Here is a 19,900-nt window from a genome sequence, read left to right as displayed (position 1 = left end):
ATTTCAGCCTTAAATCATTTATTCTTAAAGCCTCTCAACTCTTCAAATGCATCTACTTATCATGAAATCATAATTTGGGACTCAGGTGGTGAGCTTTAGCCAAACTATTCTTGATTTAATCTTCCCACTGCTATTTATGCTTTACTTAACATTTTTACAAACAATTTGCTCATAATTCTCATTTTAAGTATTAATTACTATCATTTGAATACAAGCTTGTCCTCTAAAAATGAAGGATGGCAGGATTCGTGAGCAGCAGGAATGCAGTGAGTCATGGAGAGGGTTGTAGGAGCTGAGGTCTGGAGGCAGGTAGAGGGCCAAGTTATCGAGGCTCCTTGAAGGCCATGGGAGCAACCTCATTTTTTAAATGGCACTTTTCCTTTATATTGGAATATGGTTGATTTACAATTTTGTGTTAGTTTCAGTTGTACAGCAAGTTGATTCAGTTATTTGTTCATTATATCCATTATTTTTCAGTTCCTTTTCGCAGGTAGGTGACTACAGAATATTGAATAAAGCAGTTAGCCAAGGGCAAAGGTGGGGAGGAGGGATAAATTAGGAGTTTGAGATTGACATAGACACACTACTAGATATAAAATAGATAAGCCACAAGGGAATGGCCTCATTTTTCTGCTGAGGTAGGAATCTATTGGAAAGATCTGAGCACTGGTTGGAATATGTGAAGATCTCTGAGTTAATCAAAGCTTCCAATAGGAAAGGAAAATGTTTCCACACTGTTTCCGCAGTGTGGAATTTTCCATCACTTTTCCCACCTACACACTCATTTCTTTCTGGACGTGAAGTGGTGAAGCTCTGCAGATTTATTGGGAGGGGCAGGGCATGGACAGTGGGGCCGCATGTTTTGTCTGAGTAACTTAATATCATGAAGGCTGGAGGGTGGCCCCTTCCCTGTCTATAACCAGATTCAGTGAGGAGGAAGAAGGTGAGGTGCTGTCTGTGGTGATAGTTTTCAAAGTCCATATGTTGGAGTTATCTATTATTAACATAACATAATAGTAAAGTGATTAGATAAACTCAATGACAGAGCATCTTATTAGGCAGTTGTGAGACAACTTCAACAAGAACTGAATGACGCTATAAAATGGAGTCTATGTCGGAGGCTTCACTGAAAGTCATGTCATGTTATTGTGCTAAGTTAGAAGCTGAGGCACAGGATTTGAAGAACAATTGCAAACTAATACAGCTACGTCAACTCGCAAGTCAGGTATGTATGAAATTGAACGTGTTAACAGTTAATATGTAGGATAAAATGTTTTAGGACACTCGTTTCCATGGTCAGCTTTCTTCTGTATTTTTGTCACAAGTAACTTTCTATAATTTTCTTATCTTTATAATGCACTCGTTTCTTTTTTTTTTCTTCCTTCTCTATACAGATGTATTTATTTATTTAAATTTTTATTTTTACTTTATTTTACTTTAAAATACTGTATTGGTTTTGCCATACATTGACATGAATCCGCCACGGGTGTACATGAGTTCCCAAACATGAACCCCCCTCTCACCTCCCATGCCATAACATCTCTCTGGATCATCCCCGTGCACCAGCCCCAAGCATCCTGTATCCTGCATCGAACATAGACTGGAGATTCTTTTCTTACATGATAGTATACATGTTTCAGTGCCATTCTCCCAAATCATTCCACCCTCTCCCTCTCCCACAGAGTCCAAAAGTCTGCTCTACACATCTGTATCTCTTTTGCTGTCTCGCATACAGGGTCATCATTACCATCTTTCTAAATTCCATATATATGTGTTAGTATATTGTATTGGTGTTTTTCTTTCCGGCTGACTTCACTCTGTATAATCGGCTCCAGTTTCATCCACCTCATTAGAACGGATTCAAATGTATTCTTTTTAGTGGCTGAGTAATACTCCCTTGTGTATATGTACCACAGCTTTCTTATCCATTCATCTGCTGATGGACATCTAGGTTGCTTCTACGTCCTGGCTATTATAAACAGTGCTGCGATGAATATTGGGGTACATGTGTCTCTCTCAGTTCTGGTTTCCTCAGTGTGTATGCCCAGCAGTGGGATTGCTGGGTCATAAAGCTGTTCTATTTGCAATTTTTAAAGGAATCTCCACACTGTTCTCCATAGTGGCTGTACTAGTTTGCATTCCCACCAACAGTGTAGGAGGGTTCCCTTTTCTCCACACCCTCTCCAGCATTTATTGCTTGCAGACTTTTGGATCGCAACCATTCTGACTGGTGTGAAGTGATACCTCACTGTGGTCTTGATTAATGCACTCGTTTCTTAAACTCTGACTTCCATCCTGCCATTTGCATTATATTACTTTTTTCATCTATTATTTACCCTTAGGAAAGCTGAGAATTGTGCCTCATTATTCACACAAGTTGAGAGCCTTTTTTTTTCTTTGAAACAATACTTTTTATTATTTTTTTTATTAAATTTTAAAATCTTTAATTCTTACATGTGTTCCCAAACATGAAACCCCCTCCCACCTCCCTCCCCATAACATCTCTGTGGGTGGTCCCCATGCACCAGCCCCAAGCATGCTGTATCCTGCGTCAGACATAGACTGTTAAAGTGATAGCTGTATTACCATGATGAGGCAAGCCAGGTTAGAATCAGAGGATAATATTAGTTTAATGGAGTGTTCAGGAAATTGTTATTTCTCATGTTGCCTTTTGTGAATGGCTGTAGAGTTCTGTATATATCTATTTCATGGATTTCAGAATAACTTGTGCAGCAAGAATATTATACAAACCAGTTGAAGTTTAGGCATTGCCTTCTTTCCTTTTCATTTTAAGGATATTGTAAAAGCATGGAGGTACTCAGATGGTATAGAATACGTACATTCAAACTAGAGAATTAAGAAGATTATCTGGATCCTGCCATTGGATTTTTTTTAAAAGCTATTGAGATATAATTGATGTATCATAGAATTCACCCACTCAACATGTGTAGTTCAGTATCTCTTAGTCTAGAGAGGTGTAACCAGTGACTGCAGTCAATTTTAGAGCATTTCCATCATCCCCTAAAAGAATCCCTGCATCCCTTAGCCACCACCGGTGGCCTCTCATCTCCCTCAGCCCCAGGCAACCCCCAGTCTAATATCTGTCTCTCTAGACAAGCCTGTCCTTGGTATTTTATATAAATGGAATCATGCAGTATGCTTCTTTGGGATTAGCTTTGCTCATTTGACGTCATGTTTTCACAGTTCATCCGTGTGATAACAAGTATCAGGTCTTTCATTTCTGTTGGTTGTCAGCAGTAAACTAAGCCATGTATTCATCATCACTTGATGGAGCTCTGGGTTGTTTCTGCTTTGGGACTATTAACAATGCTGTTGTGAACATTGATTTCCATCATTCTGTGTGCACATGTTTTTATTTCCCTGTGGTTGGATCTTATCCTCAAAGTTAGCTGGCTAATTTCACCTTTTCTTGGCCCTGCTCAGACTGTCCTTTCTGTCTTTATAGTTTCTTTTCCTCTTGGGTAGTCCTTCATTATTTCAGACCTGGCGCCCAGTCTCTCCTCCTTCATGGAGCTTTCGTGACTGTCCAGCTCTTTGGGCCTTTTCACATCAGCGCTTGTTACCTAGTCTCTGAGGAACAGTTTAGCCCCTAATTTTACACCGTTGACATTTCTTCCATGAGGGGGAATCTTGGCTAATTATACATTGATGTAACACGGAATATATATTGATATGCACAACACTTGTCTTGCATAAATGGACAGTAACAAAAGATTACAAGAATGAGGCATTTTTTGCTGTTGCTGTTCAGAAAAATACGTGGATCACCTCTGTAAATTGTTAGGAAATGGGATTTCTTTAACTTTGCAAATAATTCCCTTTGGAATGCAATTCAAATTAGCAAAAAGTCTTTGTACTTCAGAAAAAGGCTTATGGGATTAGAATCCATATTTACAAGATTTATTAATTAGAGCCTTATTCTCACAGTCTTCTTTTGGAAGGGACTTATTAACTTAGCCCTAGATAACTTAATACAGTATCCCTCAAACTTCTTTAAAATCCTGGGATATTAAGATGGGGAGAGAAGTAAGAGACATCCTACTAAGAGGTGACTTGTAGTCATTTTATGAGGAAAGATAGACAAATATTATTGTAGAACAATAAAAGAGTGTAAAATCAAGTGCAACTGTTGTGTGACAAAGATGACAGTGAAGAATATATTTTGTGACTCTTGGTGGTTCGAAGTTCTTTCTTGATTCTCTGAGTAATCCCTGGTCCTACAGTCTACAATACAGATACCATCATATTTATTTGATCCTGGGTTTGAGTTAGGCTGTGCTCAGTTCACTTTCTTCATTAGCAAACAGCATAGTTTTATTCTTGAAGACTGATAATTATCCAGCAGAGCTGGAAACTGCATCTTCAAAATGTCTGCACCTGGATGCAAAAAAAATCAAGTTTATTAACAGGAGTTGTTATATATCAAACTAATGCAAAAGAAATGTAAAAAACTAGAGAGAAGAAAAAGAAGTTGGAGCAGAAGCAGTGAACCTCAGAAGTCATATAGAAATGAATAAGGTAGAACACAGTCAAGTAGAGCAGTATCAACAGGAGACTGAAGAAAGAGCGAGACAGGATCTCGTAGAGAAATGAAAGGAAGGCAACCTATTTTTGCAGGTTAATTTGCTAATCTGTCATGTGGTTGAATTCACTTTCACTGTACATTACATTTTGGATCTATACAGCTTATGTGTTTCCTCTACCTTCCTTAGAACAGGTAGTTTTGTGGATTTCTGGAAGGAAGGGGGCACTTGTTTTCCCTTTAAATATTTCAGTTTCCATCACAGTTATCACTAAATTGACCTTTCAGAATGATTCTCACTAGTGAATCCTTTTACTTATAAGACCAACTGGTAAAAAATAAGACCGTTAGGAAGAAAATAAAACGTTGTGTTTTAAAACTGGTACCATCCTCTTGAATTATTCTTAAGTCGTCTTGTTCAATTTTTAAAATTTTAAGTTGATCCTCTTATTCTTTGAATTATCAGATTATATAAGTACTATTATAACAGTGATTCCACTTTAATTTTATAATTCAGGTTTAATTCACTTCACATTAATGATAATCGTTTTAAACTTCTGCTCTCTCTCTCTCTTTTTTTTTTTTTTTCACCTTTGAAACCACGCGCTGAATCACTGACTAAAATCTAAAGGGAACAAATATACTTTTCCAGGTTAATGATTATTTAAAAAATGTTATCTTTTTCAATTTGCCTTAGACACAAGCTGAATTTCAACAGATGGAACTCATAATTAAAGACTTGGAATCTGAACTCTCCAAAATGAAAAGTTTGCAAGAAGATTCTAATAAAGCAGAGTTGGAAAAATGTAAGCAACTCTACCTAGTATGTGAAGTTATAAAGTCATTGGAAGACAAACTAGACAAGTAGGTCAAAACAGAGAATCACAGAAACTAAATTTAGTTCATTAACTTGTCTCTAAAGCCTAATTTTTATAGAGTGGGGTACATGAGATTAGTAGGAAGTGAAAGCTAACTAGATGGTCACTGCTAAGGGGGTGCCTTAAGACAAACTATTAGTACCATATCAAGTTGTTCCACACTATGTAAAGGCATACTTATGAAATAGGGGGAAATTAACACATGGGTTAAAGGCAGGATAAACCACAAAATGGCTAAAAGTGATATAGTGACCTGACTGAGGGGTCTGGAGAATGGAAAGGGCAGATCCCACCTGCAGAGCCTAGTCCAGGTTTCCCAACTCTCTGAAAGCAGAGCACTCCTAGGAAGCCTTTCATAAGCCAAAGCAGCATAAAGCCAAGAAGCAGGTACCCGAGGACACATTATGCTAGTCAATACATAAAACGAATGAGCACAAGTGAAGCACAGGTGGTCCCAGAAAGGGTTTAGGGCTGTGGCGACTTGATGCTGAGATGTGGGGTGTGGCTTCTGGGGAAGGAGCTCAGTGGGGCCAGTCTCCCTGCTTGGGGAGTGCGGTGCCTCTTGCTGTAAAACATACACTGAACACTGTTTAGAGTTTTGGCTTTTTAAATGAGACCAAAAATTGTCTTCAGATAATTTTATTTTTTCTCAATCATTAAAAACAGCTACTGACATAGGCCCTTCGTAGAAGTGAAGGAACATAAAGTGAACTTTGGAAAAGCAGGGGATACTTATAATTGATCCTGGGGCTGTTTTAGCTCTTTTCAGCCTCACCCTTTGACTTTCTCCTCCTCCCTTGAGATTGTGGCTCTAGGTGATGCCTCAGAGCCAAAAGCATAATTTCTCTGAGTTCATGAGTGAAACCTGTATACAAGAGTAGTGAAAGCAAATGCTTGAAGGTGGCTTTGTGGGATGCGTTGTTTCTTCATCCCTGAACTGTTTCCTGGAGGCAGGTGTGTCCCAGAGGGCAGCAGATTTCACTGTGAGGCCACCTTCTTTTCTCTCTGATGTCCTTTCTCTCCTCTCCCAACTGTGACTTGTTACTTGAGGAGCCCTAGATACGTCTACTTATTTAGAGCAAGGTTACAACTATCATTGTTTACAGGAGGTCTGCTCTGTGTTTTCAGTGTTCAAACAGTTTATTGGGAATTTCATTTACTATATGGCAATTTAAAAAATGCTGATAATTTAGGGAAACATGAGTAAAGTTGGTGTTTTCCAGCTTCCTCAGGACTCATGAGAGGCTGGCAGTGATCAGCACCAAACTTGAGGTGAAGAAAGAACAGAACAGATCTTTACTCAGCCCTCTTAGCACGAGGCCAGTCCTGGAGCCCCCTTGTGTCAGAAATTTCATAATCCTTTAGTGCCCAATGGAAATCTTACTCCAAGAGCAAACATAGGGTTTTCTACCTCAATTCCATGTCCTTCAAATAACAGCATGGAGACTTACTTGACCGGTTAGTTCTATTATCTTTTGTTCATTGGGTTTCAGATTTCTGATATGAATGATCCTTGTTTTCAATTTGGTGAACTTCTGAGTTGTTTATTTGACTTATGCACACTAAGTAAAAGCTGTCATTAACCGTGCTAATCAAGGAGACATTTAATGATTTTTTTGTCCTAGATCTCTTGTTTTTAAGAGATACTTTTTAAATTTCTTGAAAAGATGCATTGAAATTCTACTTTAGAAAGGAAATCTTATTGCCTAGTAACTTAAAGTATACTTTAAGATGTTTGACTTACTTTCTGATTGATTTCACTTTGGCAGTGGTTCATAATCATTTCCAAGCTTTGCTGCACCCACTACAGTTTATCTACCCCTAAGCATAAGTGACAATGGCAATCCACCCCAATACTCTTGCCAGGAAAACCCCATGGACAGAGGAGCCTGGTAGGCTGCAGTCCATGGGGTCGAGAAGAGTCGGTCATAACTGAGCGACTTCACTTTCACTTTTCACTTGCATGCATTGGAGAATGAAATGGCAGCCCACTCCAGTGTTCCTGCCTGGAGAATCCCAGGGATGGGGAACCCTGGTGGGCTGCCATCTACAGGGTCGCAGAGAGTTGGACACGACTGAAGTGACTGAGCAGCAGCAAGCATAAGTGAATCACTGGCATCTAAACACTAACCACATATGGATGTGTTTTTATTTGAAAGAATCCTAGACAAATCCTTTAAACTTGTAATACTACATCGGAAGATTAATTTCTGGTTGTAGGTTAACGTTTTTTGTTATTCTCTTATACAAGTGTATGTCTTTAATTGCTATTTTACTCATAGAATTTTGATTTAAATTTCTAAAAACTATCTTGCTGAGCAGTTGTAGAATGTTTCTAAATTTGTAGTTAATGCAAACATTTAAAAATTATAAATGAAGCTCACTTTATCTCTGTCTTGACATCATCTGGATGAATGGTATCTAAGATAGCAATGATGTGGAGTTTTGAAATTGCAACCAGTTTTCATTGTGTAATCATTGTGGTTAAAATATCCATTTCAGTCAGTGCACACGGGTTTATCATTTTGATAGTGTTTTTGTGATGTTGGTGATGCAGAGACAAGCAGCCTTTGTTCAGTGTAGTCTCAACCTGTTTTCTCATTTGACTTCTTGTCATCATAGAAGAGCAATCTAAAGTTTCTTTGACAGCACTGTGGCTATGTTGGGTCTTAGTACTTGAGAGCTGTGAAACTGGAGGATGTGCTTTAGCTGTGCAGTCACAGCAGGCCTCTGAAAACTTTATCCCAAGTAAGACACTTTCCCATGCAGGCCTAAGGAGAGGAAGCAAATGCTTGACCCCCATCCCAGACACAGGCTGCCTAATGCAGACCCAAGTTCACAGTGCTGTGGGCATATAACATCTTTTCAAAGAAGAGATTTGGGCCCCGGGCCTGCAGGGTGGGGTGGGCGCATGGCCCATCTCTGACTCCGAAGATCCGCGCCCTCCCATCTTACCACCGGGGAGGACCCCTGCCCCCCGCTAACTGAGGCCCCTAGCCCCGCACCCGCCCGCGCGTCCCCCTCCACCTGGTCTAGCCCGCGGGAGCCGCGCGGACCTCTACCCGGCCCGGCCCGGTGGCGGCGCGGACCGCTGCGGCCTAGGGCGCCGGGCGGCCGCGAGCCTCCTCCCCCTCCCGGAAGCGCGGGGCGGGGTCACCGGCCCGGCCGCGGGGGCGGGCGCGGGGGCCGGGCCGGGGCGGGGCGCGCTCGGCGCTCGCGGGGTCTGCCGGCGGTGCGCGCCTCACTCCAGCTCCAGGCGCCAGCGCGCGGGCCCAGGCCGCCCGGTTCCAGTCCAGCAGCAGCGGCGGCGGCGGCAGCAGCAGCAGCAGCAGGGCAGCCGCTCGCAGGGAGGCCCCGCGCTCCTCGCAGCCCGTCCCCGGCGCGGTGCATGGAGACGAGGCCCGCCGTCCGCCCCTGAGCCCGCTGCCCGGCCCAGGACCCACGGGGGGCTAGGGTGGCCTCGGGCTCCAGCCGGCCGGCCCCCCATTTCCCGCCCTCGGCCGCCCGAGGAGGGCTGCGCGCGGCCCGCGGGCCTCGTCGCCCGCGCGGATCGCCGTGGCCCGGCCGTCCCGTCCCAGGAAGTGGCAGTCCTGACCGCCATGCCTCACTCCCCGGTGTAGTCGGGCCTGCCCGGCATGCAGAACCTAAAAGCAGATCCCGAAGAGCTTTTTACCAAACTGGAGAAAATCGGGAAGGGCTCCTTCGGCGAGGTGTTCAAAGGCATTGACAATCGGACTCAGAAAGTGGTCGCCATAAAAATCATTGACCTGGAGGAGGCAGAAGACGAGATCGAGGACATTCAGCCGGAAATCACAGTGCTGAGTCAGTGCGACAGTCCCTACGTAACCAAATATTATGGATCCTACCTGAAGGACACTAAATTGTGGATAATAATGGAATATCTTGGCGGGGGCTCTGCACTGGACCTTTTAGAACCTGGCCCTTTAGATGAAACCCAGATTGCTACTATATTAAGAGAAATACTGAAAGGACTTGATTATTTGCATTCAGAGAAGAAAATTCACAGAGATATTAAAGCTGCCAACGTCCTGCTCTCTGAACACGGGGAGGTGAAGCTGGTGGACTTTGGAGTGGCGGGCCAGCTGACAGACACCCAGATAAAGAGAAACACCTTCGTGGGCACCCCTTTCTGGATGGCGCCCGAGGTCATCAAGCAGTCAGCCTACGACTCAAAGGCGGACATCTGGTCCCTGGGCATCACGGCCATCGAGCTTGCCAAGGGGGAGCCGCCGCATTCCGAGCTGCATCCCATGAAGGTCCTATTCCTTATCCCAAAGAACAACCCCCCAACGCTGGAAGGGAACTACAGCAAACCCCTCAAGGAGTTCGTGGAGGCCTGTTTGAACAAGGAGCCGAGCTTTAGACCCACTGCTAAGGAGTTACTGAAGCACAAGTTCATAATCCGCAATGCAAAGAAAACCTCCTACTTGACCGAGCTCATCGACAGGTACAAGAGGTGGAAGGCCGAGCAGAGCCATGAAGACTCCAGCTCGGAAGACTCTGACAAGGAGACGGACACAGACGGCCAGGCTTCTGGAGGCAGCGACTCGGGGGACTGGATCTTCACGATTCGGGAGAAGGATCCAAAGAGTCTGGAGAACGGAGCTCTCCAGCCATCGGATCTGGAAAGAAACAAGATGAAAGACATCCCAAAGAGGCCTTTCTCTCAGTGTTTATCTACAATTATTTATCCGCTCTTTGCAGAGCTGAAGGAGAAGAGCCAGGCGTGCAGTGGAAACCTGGGCTCCATCAAGGAGCTGCACGGAGCCATCTACCTGGCGGAGGAGGCCTGCCCCGGCATCTCGGACACCATGGTGGCCCAGCTGGTGCAGCGGCTGCAGAGATATTCTCTAAGTGGTGGAGGAACTTCATCCCATTGAAATCCTTTTGGCATTTGGGGTTTTGTTTTTCCTTTTATTTTTTTCCTTCTTCACCCTCTTCCTTTTCAAAACTCAACGAGAGCCTTTGCTGACTCCGCTGAAGAGGCGCACCATCAGGGGCCCGTTCCCGCCACAGGGTCACCTGTCCAGGGCCCCACAGCCCGTCTCTGCTGGCCTGGGACCTGATGGACTCCTGGATGGGGTGGGGGAAGGCCAGCTCCTCCAAGCAATTATTTTATTATTCTCGTTTTTAATTTTAACCATAGTGCACATATCAAGGAAAGTGTCTTTGAAAACAAAAATAAACCCTGAAATGTATATCTGGGATTATGATATGGCGACTGAAGAAATGAAACCTCAGGTATCCTGCTTTGCGTTAAGCACCCCCCGCCCCCCCCCTTACCCCCCCACCCCAGGAGACAGAGAAATCGCTCTGGTGGATCAGTGTACAGACTTGTAAATAGTGTCATTTTTACGGAAACCCTCTCGGCGTGCATAGGAATCACTGTGTACTCATCGGCCAAGTGCTTCTGTAGATACCGTCAGTGGAGTAAATATTTGACAGGCCATAACTTGAGTCTATTGCCTTGCCTTTATTACATGTAAATTTTGAATTATGTGACCAGTGATTTGGGTTTTATTTTGTATCTGCAGGATTTGCCATTAATAATAATTAAATGCCCCTCTTCGGGAACACTCCCTCTGTTTGTACCTCAGCAAATGAAGATTTTTTTTTTTCCTCCTGTGTGCCCTAAGACCCCTTCGGTATACTTAGAAGCTGATTTTCCTGTTTTCACTGATGGTACTATTTCTTAAGTGTTTTAAATGGAAACATATTGTGCCTCATGAAGCTTTAAGTTATTTCAAGTTTCTCCCTGATGAAGCGTCCTTGTCTCACTTTGGCTGGAGTCGTGCCCGGCCCACGTCCCGCCGCACCAGCCGGCCCATCCTCCCAGGAGGGTTTTCTGTTGCATCTTGTAGTGAAACCTGCATATCATCTTTTGAAACCTCAACATGTCTGAATGCTTTGACAAATAAATTTTATAATAGGAAAAAAAACAAACAAACAAACAAAGAGATTTGGAACCAAGCAAGCACTTCTTAGTTCCTTGTCCCAAACTCACCTGTTAGATAAATCTCTCTTCTCATATGGAGGGTAGGAGTATAAGTCCTCCCCTTGAAACTTCAGACTGAGGAAATTAAGTTCAACTGTAATTTCTGATCAGATTTAGATTATAATCGAGATTACACTCATATTTTTTGTATAAACTAACTAATGATGAGAGCTTGGATAGAAGTATGCTAGACAGTAAAGAGAGATCTGTTGCATGTTTTAAATTTTTCTCTAAATAACCCAAAATGTGGATAATTCATTGTTGACTTGTGTTAGTTAATCAGGTTTTATCTGGAGGAAATGAACATCCTTTTAAGGACGAATCTCTTCAGTTTTGACCTGCTTGATTCAAATAAAGATTTTCTCCTTCAAGTTCCTGTCTTGTTTTTTAAAAAATATTTATCCTTTCTAAATTAACTATATCAACTGCTACAAATAGGAATTTGCTATTGATTTATTCTTATTTATGCTTTTAAAGCATATAATTTAGTTTGAAAGTCATGTCATGCCACAAGCATTGTTTAATTATATAAGAAGGATTTATATATTCATTCTGTCCATGTTATAGTGAAAAATCTATGTGTTTTTTTCTTAACCTGAGGAAGTAGCTGGCACAAGACTCAGTAAGAATGCCATTGGCTTTGTTACTTCTTTTGTAGAATTACGAACTTTGAGTAAATCAATGAGTCTCATATCTTACAAAAGTTTTTTCTTCAAAGAAAACAACCTTTCCTCTAAAAAAAAAACTTCTGAGTGGAACCATGTCATATAAAATGGAGACAAGTATAGAACCATTTAGCTAAAGAGTGACTTCTCTGTTCCTCACCCCTGCAGTGACCCCTGTAGGACCTTCCCCTTCTATGGGACATAGTTCGGAAACTAACACTTATGAGAGAATCCTTCTCACTAAACATCTTCAGAATTAAATCTTGCTGGCACATTGTTTCCTTGTATATAATTTTCTCACCTTTCTGTGTTTTCGGTAAATGGAAAAGTTTAAAGAAAATCACAGATGTGTTCTCCTTATTAACATTTGACTGAAACTACTTCCTGCATTTGAACAGGATCCTCACCTAGAAATCAAAATAAAGTCTCAGAAGTACATATTTAGGCCAGGAGCTTTTAGGGGAAAAGATAGTAATCTTGTGGCTCATTCCTAGGATTATGGGTCATTCCCTAATTCTCTGAAATTATGTGTATTTGATAGGCTGATATTTATTGTACTTTTTATCAAATTAATCTAGATAGCATTCCATATATATGGTGTCTGTTATCTATTAGCAGAATAAGTAGAAATTAATTTTCTTTTTTTAAATGTGATTTTCTTTTTCTACTGAGGTAAACTTCAGGTTAGGTCTATTCTCTAAAAGTATTATTTAAAAGTCACATTTAATAAGTTATAAGCATATAACTTGTTTATCTTAAAGATAAATATTTGACTTATTTCAGATGCAGCGGGAGTTGGACCAGGAGCATAGCTAGAGAACTAAGAGAAGATATGTTGCCAAAATGTATGAATTAAATTTAGACATTGATTTCTGAAATCACTGTAAACAATAAATGGCATCTCTTTCCATTGTTTGGATAACAGATGCCATGTTAAATATTTTTTTTACATACATAGCTAATGAAAAATGTGAAAACATGAGCAGTCATAGTGAAAAATATCCTTCTTCATTTATTCATCATGTACCATAGCTTGAAAAACAGTCTTTGAAGGTCTGTGTATTTCTTTTTATTTCTAGCTGTATTCTTCTTCTGCTTCCTCCATCCCTGTGGAGCTGTCTTCCTACACCCTGACACTATTCTCAGAAAACGTGGCATTCATCAACTTCTCAAGTGTCTGGTAGTGGTTAAGGCTAGGAAACCCAGACTCAAGCAGTCACGTTTGTGTAGCTGTCACTTGGTGGGTGACTTTAAAATTTCTCTGTCACTAAATACGTTATCAGTTTATCTTTTACCCTCAGGAAATGCTCCAAACACCCACATCAATTTGGGTCCTGCCAAAGTAGTTGGCCTTATCTCTTTACCAACTGACTCTGCCGCTTAGCTCTGCGTCTAACTAGCCAGGATGTGTAGGATCCCACAAATTCGCTTGCTCACCTCCAGTCTTTGTACGTGCTTCTCCCCTCTATCTCTTGTACTTTTTCCTGTCCTTCAAGTAGCTACATACATATCACCTCCACCAAAAAGCTGGCAGTATTGACACAAGGCTGGCTTCCTCTCCTCGATGTTCCTTGTGCCGTCTTTTATATCTTAGTATGTGTGACTCTGTATGGAAATTGCCTGTTTGTCTGTTTTTCCAGTTTAGGGCATATCATTTTTCAGGGTGGACTGGGTCACCTTCATCTTGTAATTCCAGTGCTTGTCACGGAACCTTTGCACAAATACATGAGTATTCATCAAGTCACTCAATTGCATGAGTACATGAATGAAGAATGAGAAAACCAGGAGCTCTGATACTCAGCCCCACATGAGACCGTAAGTAGATTATAAAATTGTAATCTTGATTAGTATTTTATGCTGTGTCATCTATAGATATATTTCATTTTTCAGAATCCTAGGAAAGGTCTCAGGTTTTTTGTTTGTTTGTTTGTTTTACTAATCTTAGTTAACCCAAGTATTTTAGGTAAAGAATATAATTCTTTCCTTTTCTTTCAGTTGATGCTCAGTTTGCCTCTGATGCCTTTAGAGTGTCTTCTTGAGGATCTACAAATGTGTCAAATATGTGTGATGACCTACTTTTGTAAACAGAAGAACAAGATATACAGTGTTGAAAGGAAAAATACATGATTTAGAAAGATAAATAGGAAAAGCTTCTCTACTGGACCGTTTCCATGACATTTCATTGTTTCCCATTAAACACGATGAGAAAATATTTATTAAAGGAAACTAGTTTTGTATTATGTGTGTATGATGAAAATTTATATAGCATTTTAAGTGATGTTTCCCTGCATCTACCTTACTTTTTAGCAGATTTAAACATCAGCACTGTTGAGTTTTCTATATTCTAAGTGACTCAATTAGTCATTAGTCATTCAATTAGTCATTCAATTGTGTCTGACTCTGTGTGACCCCATGGACTGTAGCCCACCAGGTTCCTCTGTCCATGGAATTCTTCAGGCAAGACTACTGGAGTGGGGAACCATTCCCTTCTTCAAGGGATCTTCCAGATCCTGGGATCAAACCGAGGTCACCTGCATTGCAGGTGGATTCTTTACCACTTGTGCCACCAGGGACGCTCTTTATAAACTCAGACTGAGCTTTAATACCAGCTATTTAAACAGCACCCAAACGAGCAGACTTGTCATTAATATTTAGTGGTGTTGATTGATAGCATTTTTGTACTTTCCAGTTTTTATCTCTACCTAGATATTTAGATACTGCTGTCATGGCTTTCGTCAATGTTTTGATGCGTTACAATTGTTAATAGTGGCATAAACTTACTATATGTAACTTTAAACACAGATTCATAGGCCTTTCCTCATGGAGAAATAAGATTTGCCTGAGTTTTTTTGCCTTTTAAATGAATTAACTTTTCATAATTTTTATTCTTAATTAGAGGATATTTACTTTACAATATTGTGATGGTTTCTGCCAAACATTGACTTTAATCGGCCATAGGTATGCGTATGGCCCCTCCCTCTTGAACCTCCCTCCCCATTTGATGCCTCTAGGTTGTCACAAAGCACCAACTTTGGGTTCCCGGCATCATACAGCAAATTCCAAAAAGACACATGTACCCCAGTGTTCATTGCAACACTACTTACAGTAGCTAGGACATGAAAGTAACCTAGATGTCCATCAACAGATGAATGGATAAAGAAGCTCTGTATTACTCAACTATAGAAAGGAATGCATTTGAGTCAGTTTTAGTTGACTTTTGATTTACTGTTGGAGACAGAGTTAAAATTAGAGAAAGTTCCTCTAGATAAATAGGATTTGCCTAAGACTTTTCACCTTATCTTTACCTATCTACCAATCTATCTATTTTTGGTTTGCTTTTTGGAAAAAGTCTTGGAAGACTTTTTTTTTTTTTTTTGAGATAGGACCAGACAAACAGACATTATCACAAAACTCCCCTAACTCCCATATATCCTCCTAAGGTACCGTTTATCCTTCCTAAATGTTATTTGTTCTCCCATAAGTGCCTCGCCCAAGTCACCTGTTATTTAGAAGATGCCTTTTTCTCCTACTTCTTATCATTTATTAAGTAGTATATCAACTCCCAGGAATTCCATTAATGCTGAAGAAGCTGATGTCAAACATTCTATGAAGAACTACAAGATCTTCTGGAACTAACACCACAAAAGGATGTCCTTTTCATTGTAAGGGACTGGAATGAAAAAGTAGGAAGTCACGAGATACCTGGAGTAACAGGCAAATTTGGCCTTGGAGTCCAAAACGAAGCAGGGCAAAGGCTAACAGAGTTTTGCCAAGGGAATGCACTGGTCATAGCAAACACCCTCTTCTACCTACACAAGACAAGACTCTATGCATGGACATCACCAGATGGTCAATACTGAAATCAGAATGATTACATTCTTTGCAGCCATTCAGGTATGACCTAAATCAAATCCCTTATGATTATACAGTAGAAGTGACAAATAGATTTAAGTGATTAGATCCGATAGAGTGCCTGAAGAACTATGGACGGAGGTTCATGATACTGTACAGGAAGCAGTGATCAAGAACATCCCCAAGACAAAGAAATGCAGAAAGGCAAAATGGTTGTCTGAGGAGGGCTTACAAATAGCTGAGAAAAGAAGAGAAGCAAAAGGCAAAGGAAAAAAGGAAATATATACCTGCCTCAATATGGAGTTCCAAAGAATAGCAAGGAGAGATAAGAAAGTCTTCCTCCGTGATCAATACAAAGAAAGAGAGGAAAACAATAGAATGGGAAAGACTAGAGATCTCCTCAAGAGAGTAAGAGATACCAAGGGACCATTTCATGCAAAGATGGGCACAATAAAGGACAGAAATGGTATGGACCTAACAGAAGCAGAAGATATTAAGAAGAGGTGGCAAGAATACACAGAAGAACTGTACAAAAAAGATCTTCATGACCCAGATAACCACAAAGGTGTGATCACTCCTCTAGAGCCAGACATCCTGGAATGTGAAGCCATGGCCTTAGGAGGCATCACTATGAACAAAGCTAGTGGAGGTGATGAAGTTCCGGTTGAGCTATTTCAAATCCTACAAGATGATGCTATTACAGTGATGCACTCACTATGTCAGCAAATTTGGAAAACTCAGCAGTGGCCACAGGACTGGAAAATGTCCGTTTTCAATCCAATCCCAAAGAAAGGCAATGCCAAAACATGTCCGAACTACCGCAAAATTGAAGTCATCTCACATGCTAGCAAAGTAATGCTCAAAATTCTCTAAGCCAGGTTTCAATAGTATGTGAACCTTGAACTTCCAGATATTCAAGCTGGATTCAGAAAAAGCAGAGGAAATAGAGGTCAAATTGCCAACATTCAGTGGATCATCAGAAAAAAACAAGAGAGTTCCAGAAAAACATCTGCTTCTGCTTTATTAACTACACCAAAGCGTTTGAGTGTGTGGATCACAAAAACAAAACAAAACAAAACTTTGGAAAATTCTGAAAGAGATGGGAATACTAGATCACCTGACCTGCATCTAAGAAATCTGTATGCAGGTCAAGAAGCAATAACTGGACATGGAACAGACTGGTTCCAAATCGGGAAAGGAGTACGTCAAGGCTTTATGTTGTCACCCTGCTTATTTAACTTATATGCAGAGTACATCATGCAAAATGCTGGGCTGGATGAAGCACAATCTGGAATCAAGATTGCTGGGAAGATATCAATAATCTCAGATATGCATATGACACCGTCCTTATGGCAGAAAGTAAAGAGGAACTAAAGAGCCTCTTAATGAAAGTGAAAAAGGAGAGTGAAAAAGTTGGCTTAAAACTCAACATTCAGAAACCTAAGATCATGGCATCTAGTCCCATCACTTCACTGCAAATAGATGAAGAAACAATGGAAACAGTAAGAGACTTTATTTTTCGGGGCTCCAAAATCTCTGCAGATGGTGACTTCAGCCTTGGAGTTAAAAGATGCTTGCTCCTTGGAAGAAAAATATATGACCAACCTCGATAGCGTATTAGAAAGCAGAGACATTACTTAGATGACAAAGGTCTGTCTGATCAAAGCTATGGTTTTTCCAGTGGTCATGCATGTATGTGAGAGTTAGACTGAAAAGAAAGCTGAGCACCGAAGTATTGATGCTTTTGAATGGTGGTGTTGGAGAAGACTATTGAGAGTTCCTTGGACTGCAAAGAGATCCAAAAAATCAATCCTGAAAGAAATCAGTCCTGAATATTCATTGGAAGGACTGATGCTGAAGCTGAAACTCCAATACTTTGGCCATTTGATTTGAAGAACTGACTAACTGGAAAAGACCTTGATGCTGGGAAAGATTGAAGGCGGGAGGGAAAGAGGATGACAGAGATGAGATGGTTAAATGGCATCACTGACTCGATGGACATGAGTTTGAATAAGTTCCGGGAGTTGGTGATGGACAGGGAAGCCTGGTATGCAGCAGTCCATACGGTCACAAAGAGTCGGGTACGACTAAGCTACTGAACTGAACTGACTGATATCAACCCCCAGTGGTAGTCACCCCTTACAGTCACATTTCCTTGTGAACCTCTGCATGTTATTGTTTCATTGCTCAGTCGTGTCTAACTCTGTGTGACCCCATGGACTGCAACACGTCTTGCTTCCCTGTCCTTCACCAACTCCCAGAGTTTGCTTAAACTCACACCCATCGAATCAAACATGCCTTCTAATCATCTCATCCCGTGTGACCCCCTTCATTCTGGCCCTCAGTCTTTCATAGCATCAGGGTCTTTTACAATAAGTTGATTCTTTGCATCAAGTGGCTGAAGTATTGGAGCTTCAGCATCAGTCTTTCCAACGAATATTCAGGGTTGATTTCTTTTAAGATTGGTTTGTTCTCCTTGCTGTCCAAGGGACTCTCACGAGTCTTCTCTAGCACCACAGTTTGAAAGCATCAGTTCTTCAGTGCTCAGCCTTCTTTATGGTCCAACTCGCACATGTGTACATGACTCCTGGAAAGCTTGAATATTTTGCAGATTAATCTCCTGTCAGTTGCATCCTTTGCAAATATTGTCCCCCATCCTGTAGGTTGTCTTCTCTCTTGTTTATGATATCCTGTGCTGTACAAAAGCTTGTAAGTTTAATGAGGTCCCATGTGCTTATTTTTGTTTTTATTTTCATTACAATTAAGAGATGGGTCAAAAAAGATATCACTATAATTTGTGGCAGAGAGTGTTCTGCCTATGTTCTCCTTTAAGAGTTTTATAATGTCTATCCTTACATTTTGGTCTTTAATCCATTTTGAGTTTATTTTTGTGGACTGTGTTAGGAAGTGTTCTGATTTCATTCTTATACATGTAGCTGTCCAGTTTTCTCAGCACTGCTTATTGAGGAGGCTGTCTTTTCTCCATTGTATAGTCTTGCTTCCTTTGTCCTAGATTAATTGACCAGAGGTGCATGAGTTTCTCTCTGGACTTCCTATCCTATCCCATTGATCTATGCAATATATTTTGATTTTTGTGCCAGTACCGCTGTTTTGATTGCTATAGCTTGTGCTGTACTCTGAATTCAGGGAGCCTGATCGTCTCAGCTCCTGCTCTTCTTTCTCAAGATTGTTTTGGCTCTTCAGGGTGTTTTGTATTTCCATACACACTGTAAAAATTTTTGTTCTAGTTCTGCAAGAAACACCATTTGTAATTTGATACAAATTGCATCGAATCTGTAGATTGCTTTGGTTAGTATAGTTATTTTTGACAGCAGGAAACGGTTTTTTCAGAGTGGTCTAGGTATGTGGTGGCCACCTTGAATTAAATCAGATTCAATCAGATTCATTAAATCAGATCTGATTTTCCTAGCCTGTGGCTCTTTGTGTCCTGCAGAAGGTGCCAAATGACTGGCCAGGGCTCTGATGCTTTGGAAAACGTGAGATGTAATTCTAAAAGGCCATCATCTTAAAGCATTCAGTGGTCTGTCTGCAACACTTCCTTTTGCTTCATTTTAGTGTAATGTGGGCCAAAAGGAGAAGCAGACAGGAAAATGGTTGCCTCTCCTGGCATGTGGTAATATTGTGGAATATGAAAATGTGAGTCAAACACAGAGACAGCCCAGTCAAATAGCACCTAAACACAGAGCTTGTATGGGAACGTGTGTGTGTGTGTGTGTGTGTGTGTGTGTGTGTGTGTGTACTTGTGCTTCTGAGAAAGATTAAACAGTAAAAAATGGAAGTGATGAAACATTCTTAAAAAAAAGGTAAAGAGAAAATATTGTAGAAAAACCTATAAAAAAATAAAATAGTGGGTCATGAAAGAGAGAAAGAGAGACAGGGGAGCTCAAGGGGACATGAGACCAGGGAAGTTGGATAAAAGTACTGC

The 19,900-nt window shown here is 41.1% G+C and overlaps 1 protein-coding gene and 1 pseudogene across 1 annotated transcript; both read left to right on the top strand.

Annotated features, from left to right (window-relative positions):
* Positions 1 to 9,041, top strand: part of LOC138080174 (ankyrin repeat domain-containing protein 26-like) — a 70,385-nt pseudogene extending 61,344 nt beyond the window's left edge.
* Positions 9,027 to 10,322, top strand: LOC138079886 (serine/threonine-protein kinase 24). Its single transcript, XM_068972648.1, has one exon. The coding sequence runs from the start codon at positions 9,057 to 9,059 to the stop codon at positions 10,320 to 10,322; it is 1,266 nt and encodes a 421-aa protein (XP_068828749.1). The 5' UTR covers positions 9,027 to 9,056.
* The last annotated feature ends 9,578 nt before the right edge of the window (positions 10,323 to 19,900 follow it).

The sequence above is a fragment of the Capricornis sumatraensis genome, chromosome 5 (genome assembly GCF_032405125.1).
Source record: "Capricornis sumatraensis isolate serow.1 chromosome 5, serow.2, whole genome shotgun sequence".
Taxonomy (NCBI): Eukaryota; Metazoa; Chordata; class Mammalia; order Artiodactyla; family Bovidae; genus Capricornis; species Capricornis sumatraensis.
Note: the sequence above shows the minus strand (reverse complement) of the source record. Positions and strands in the feature narration are given on the sequence as shown.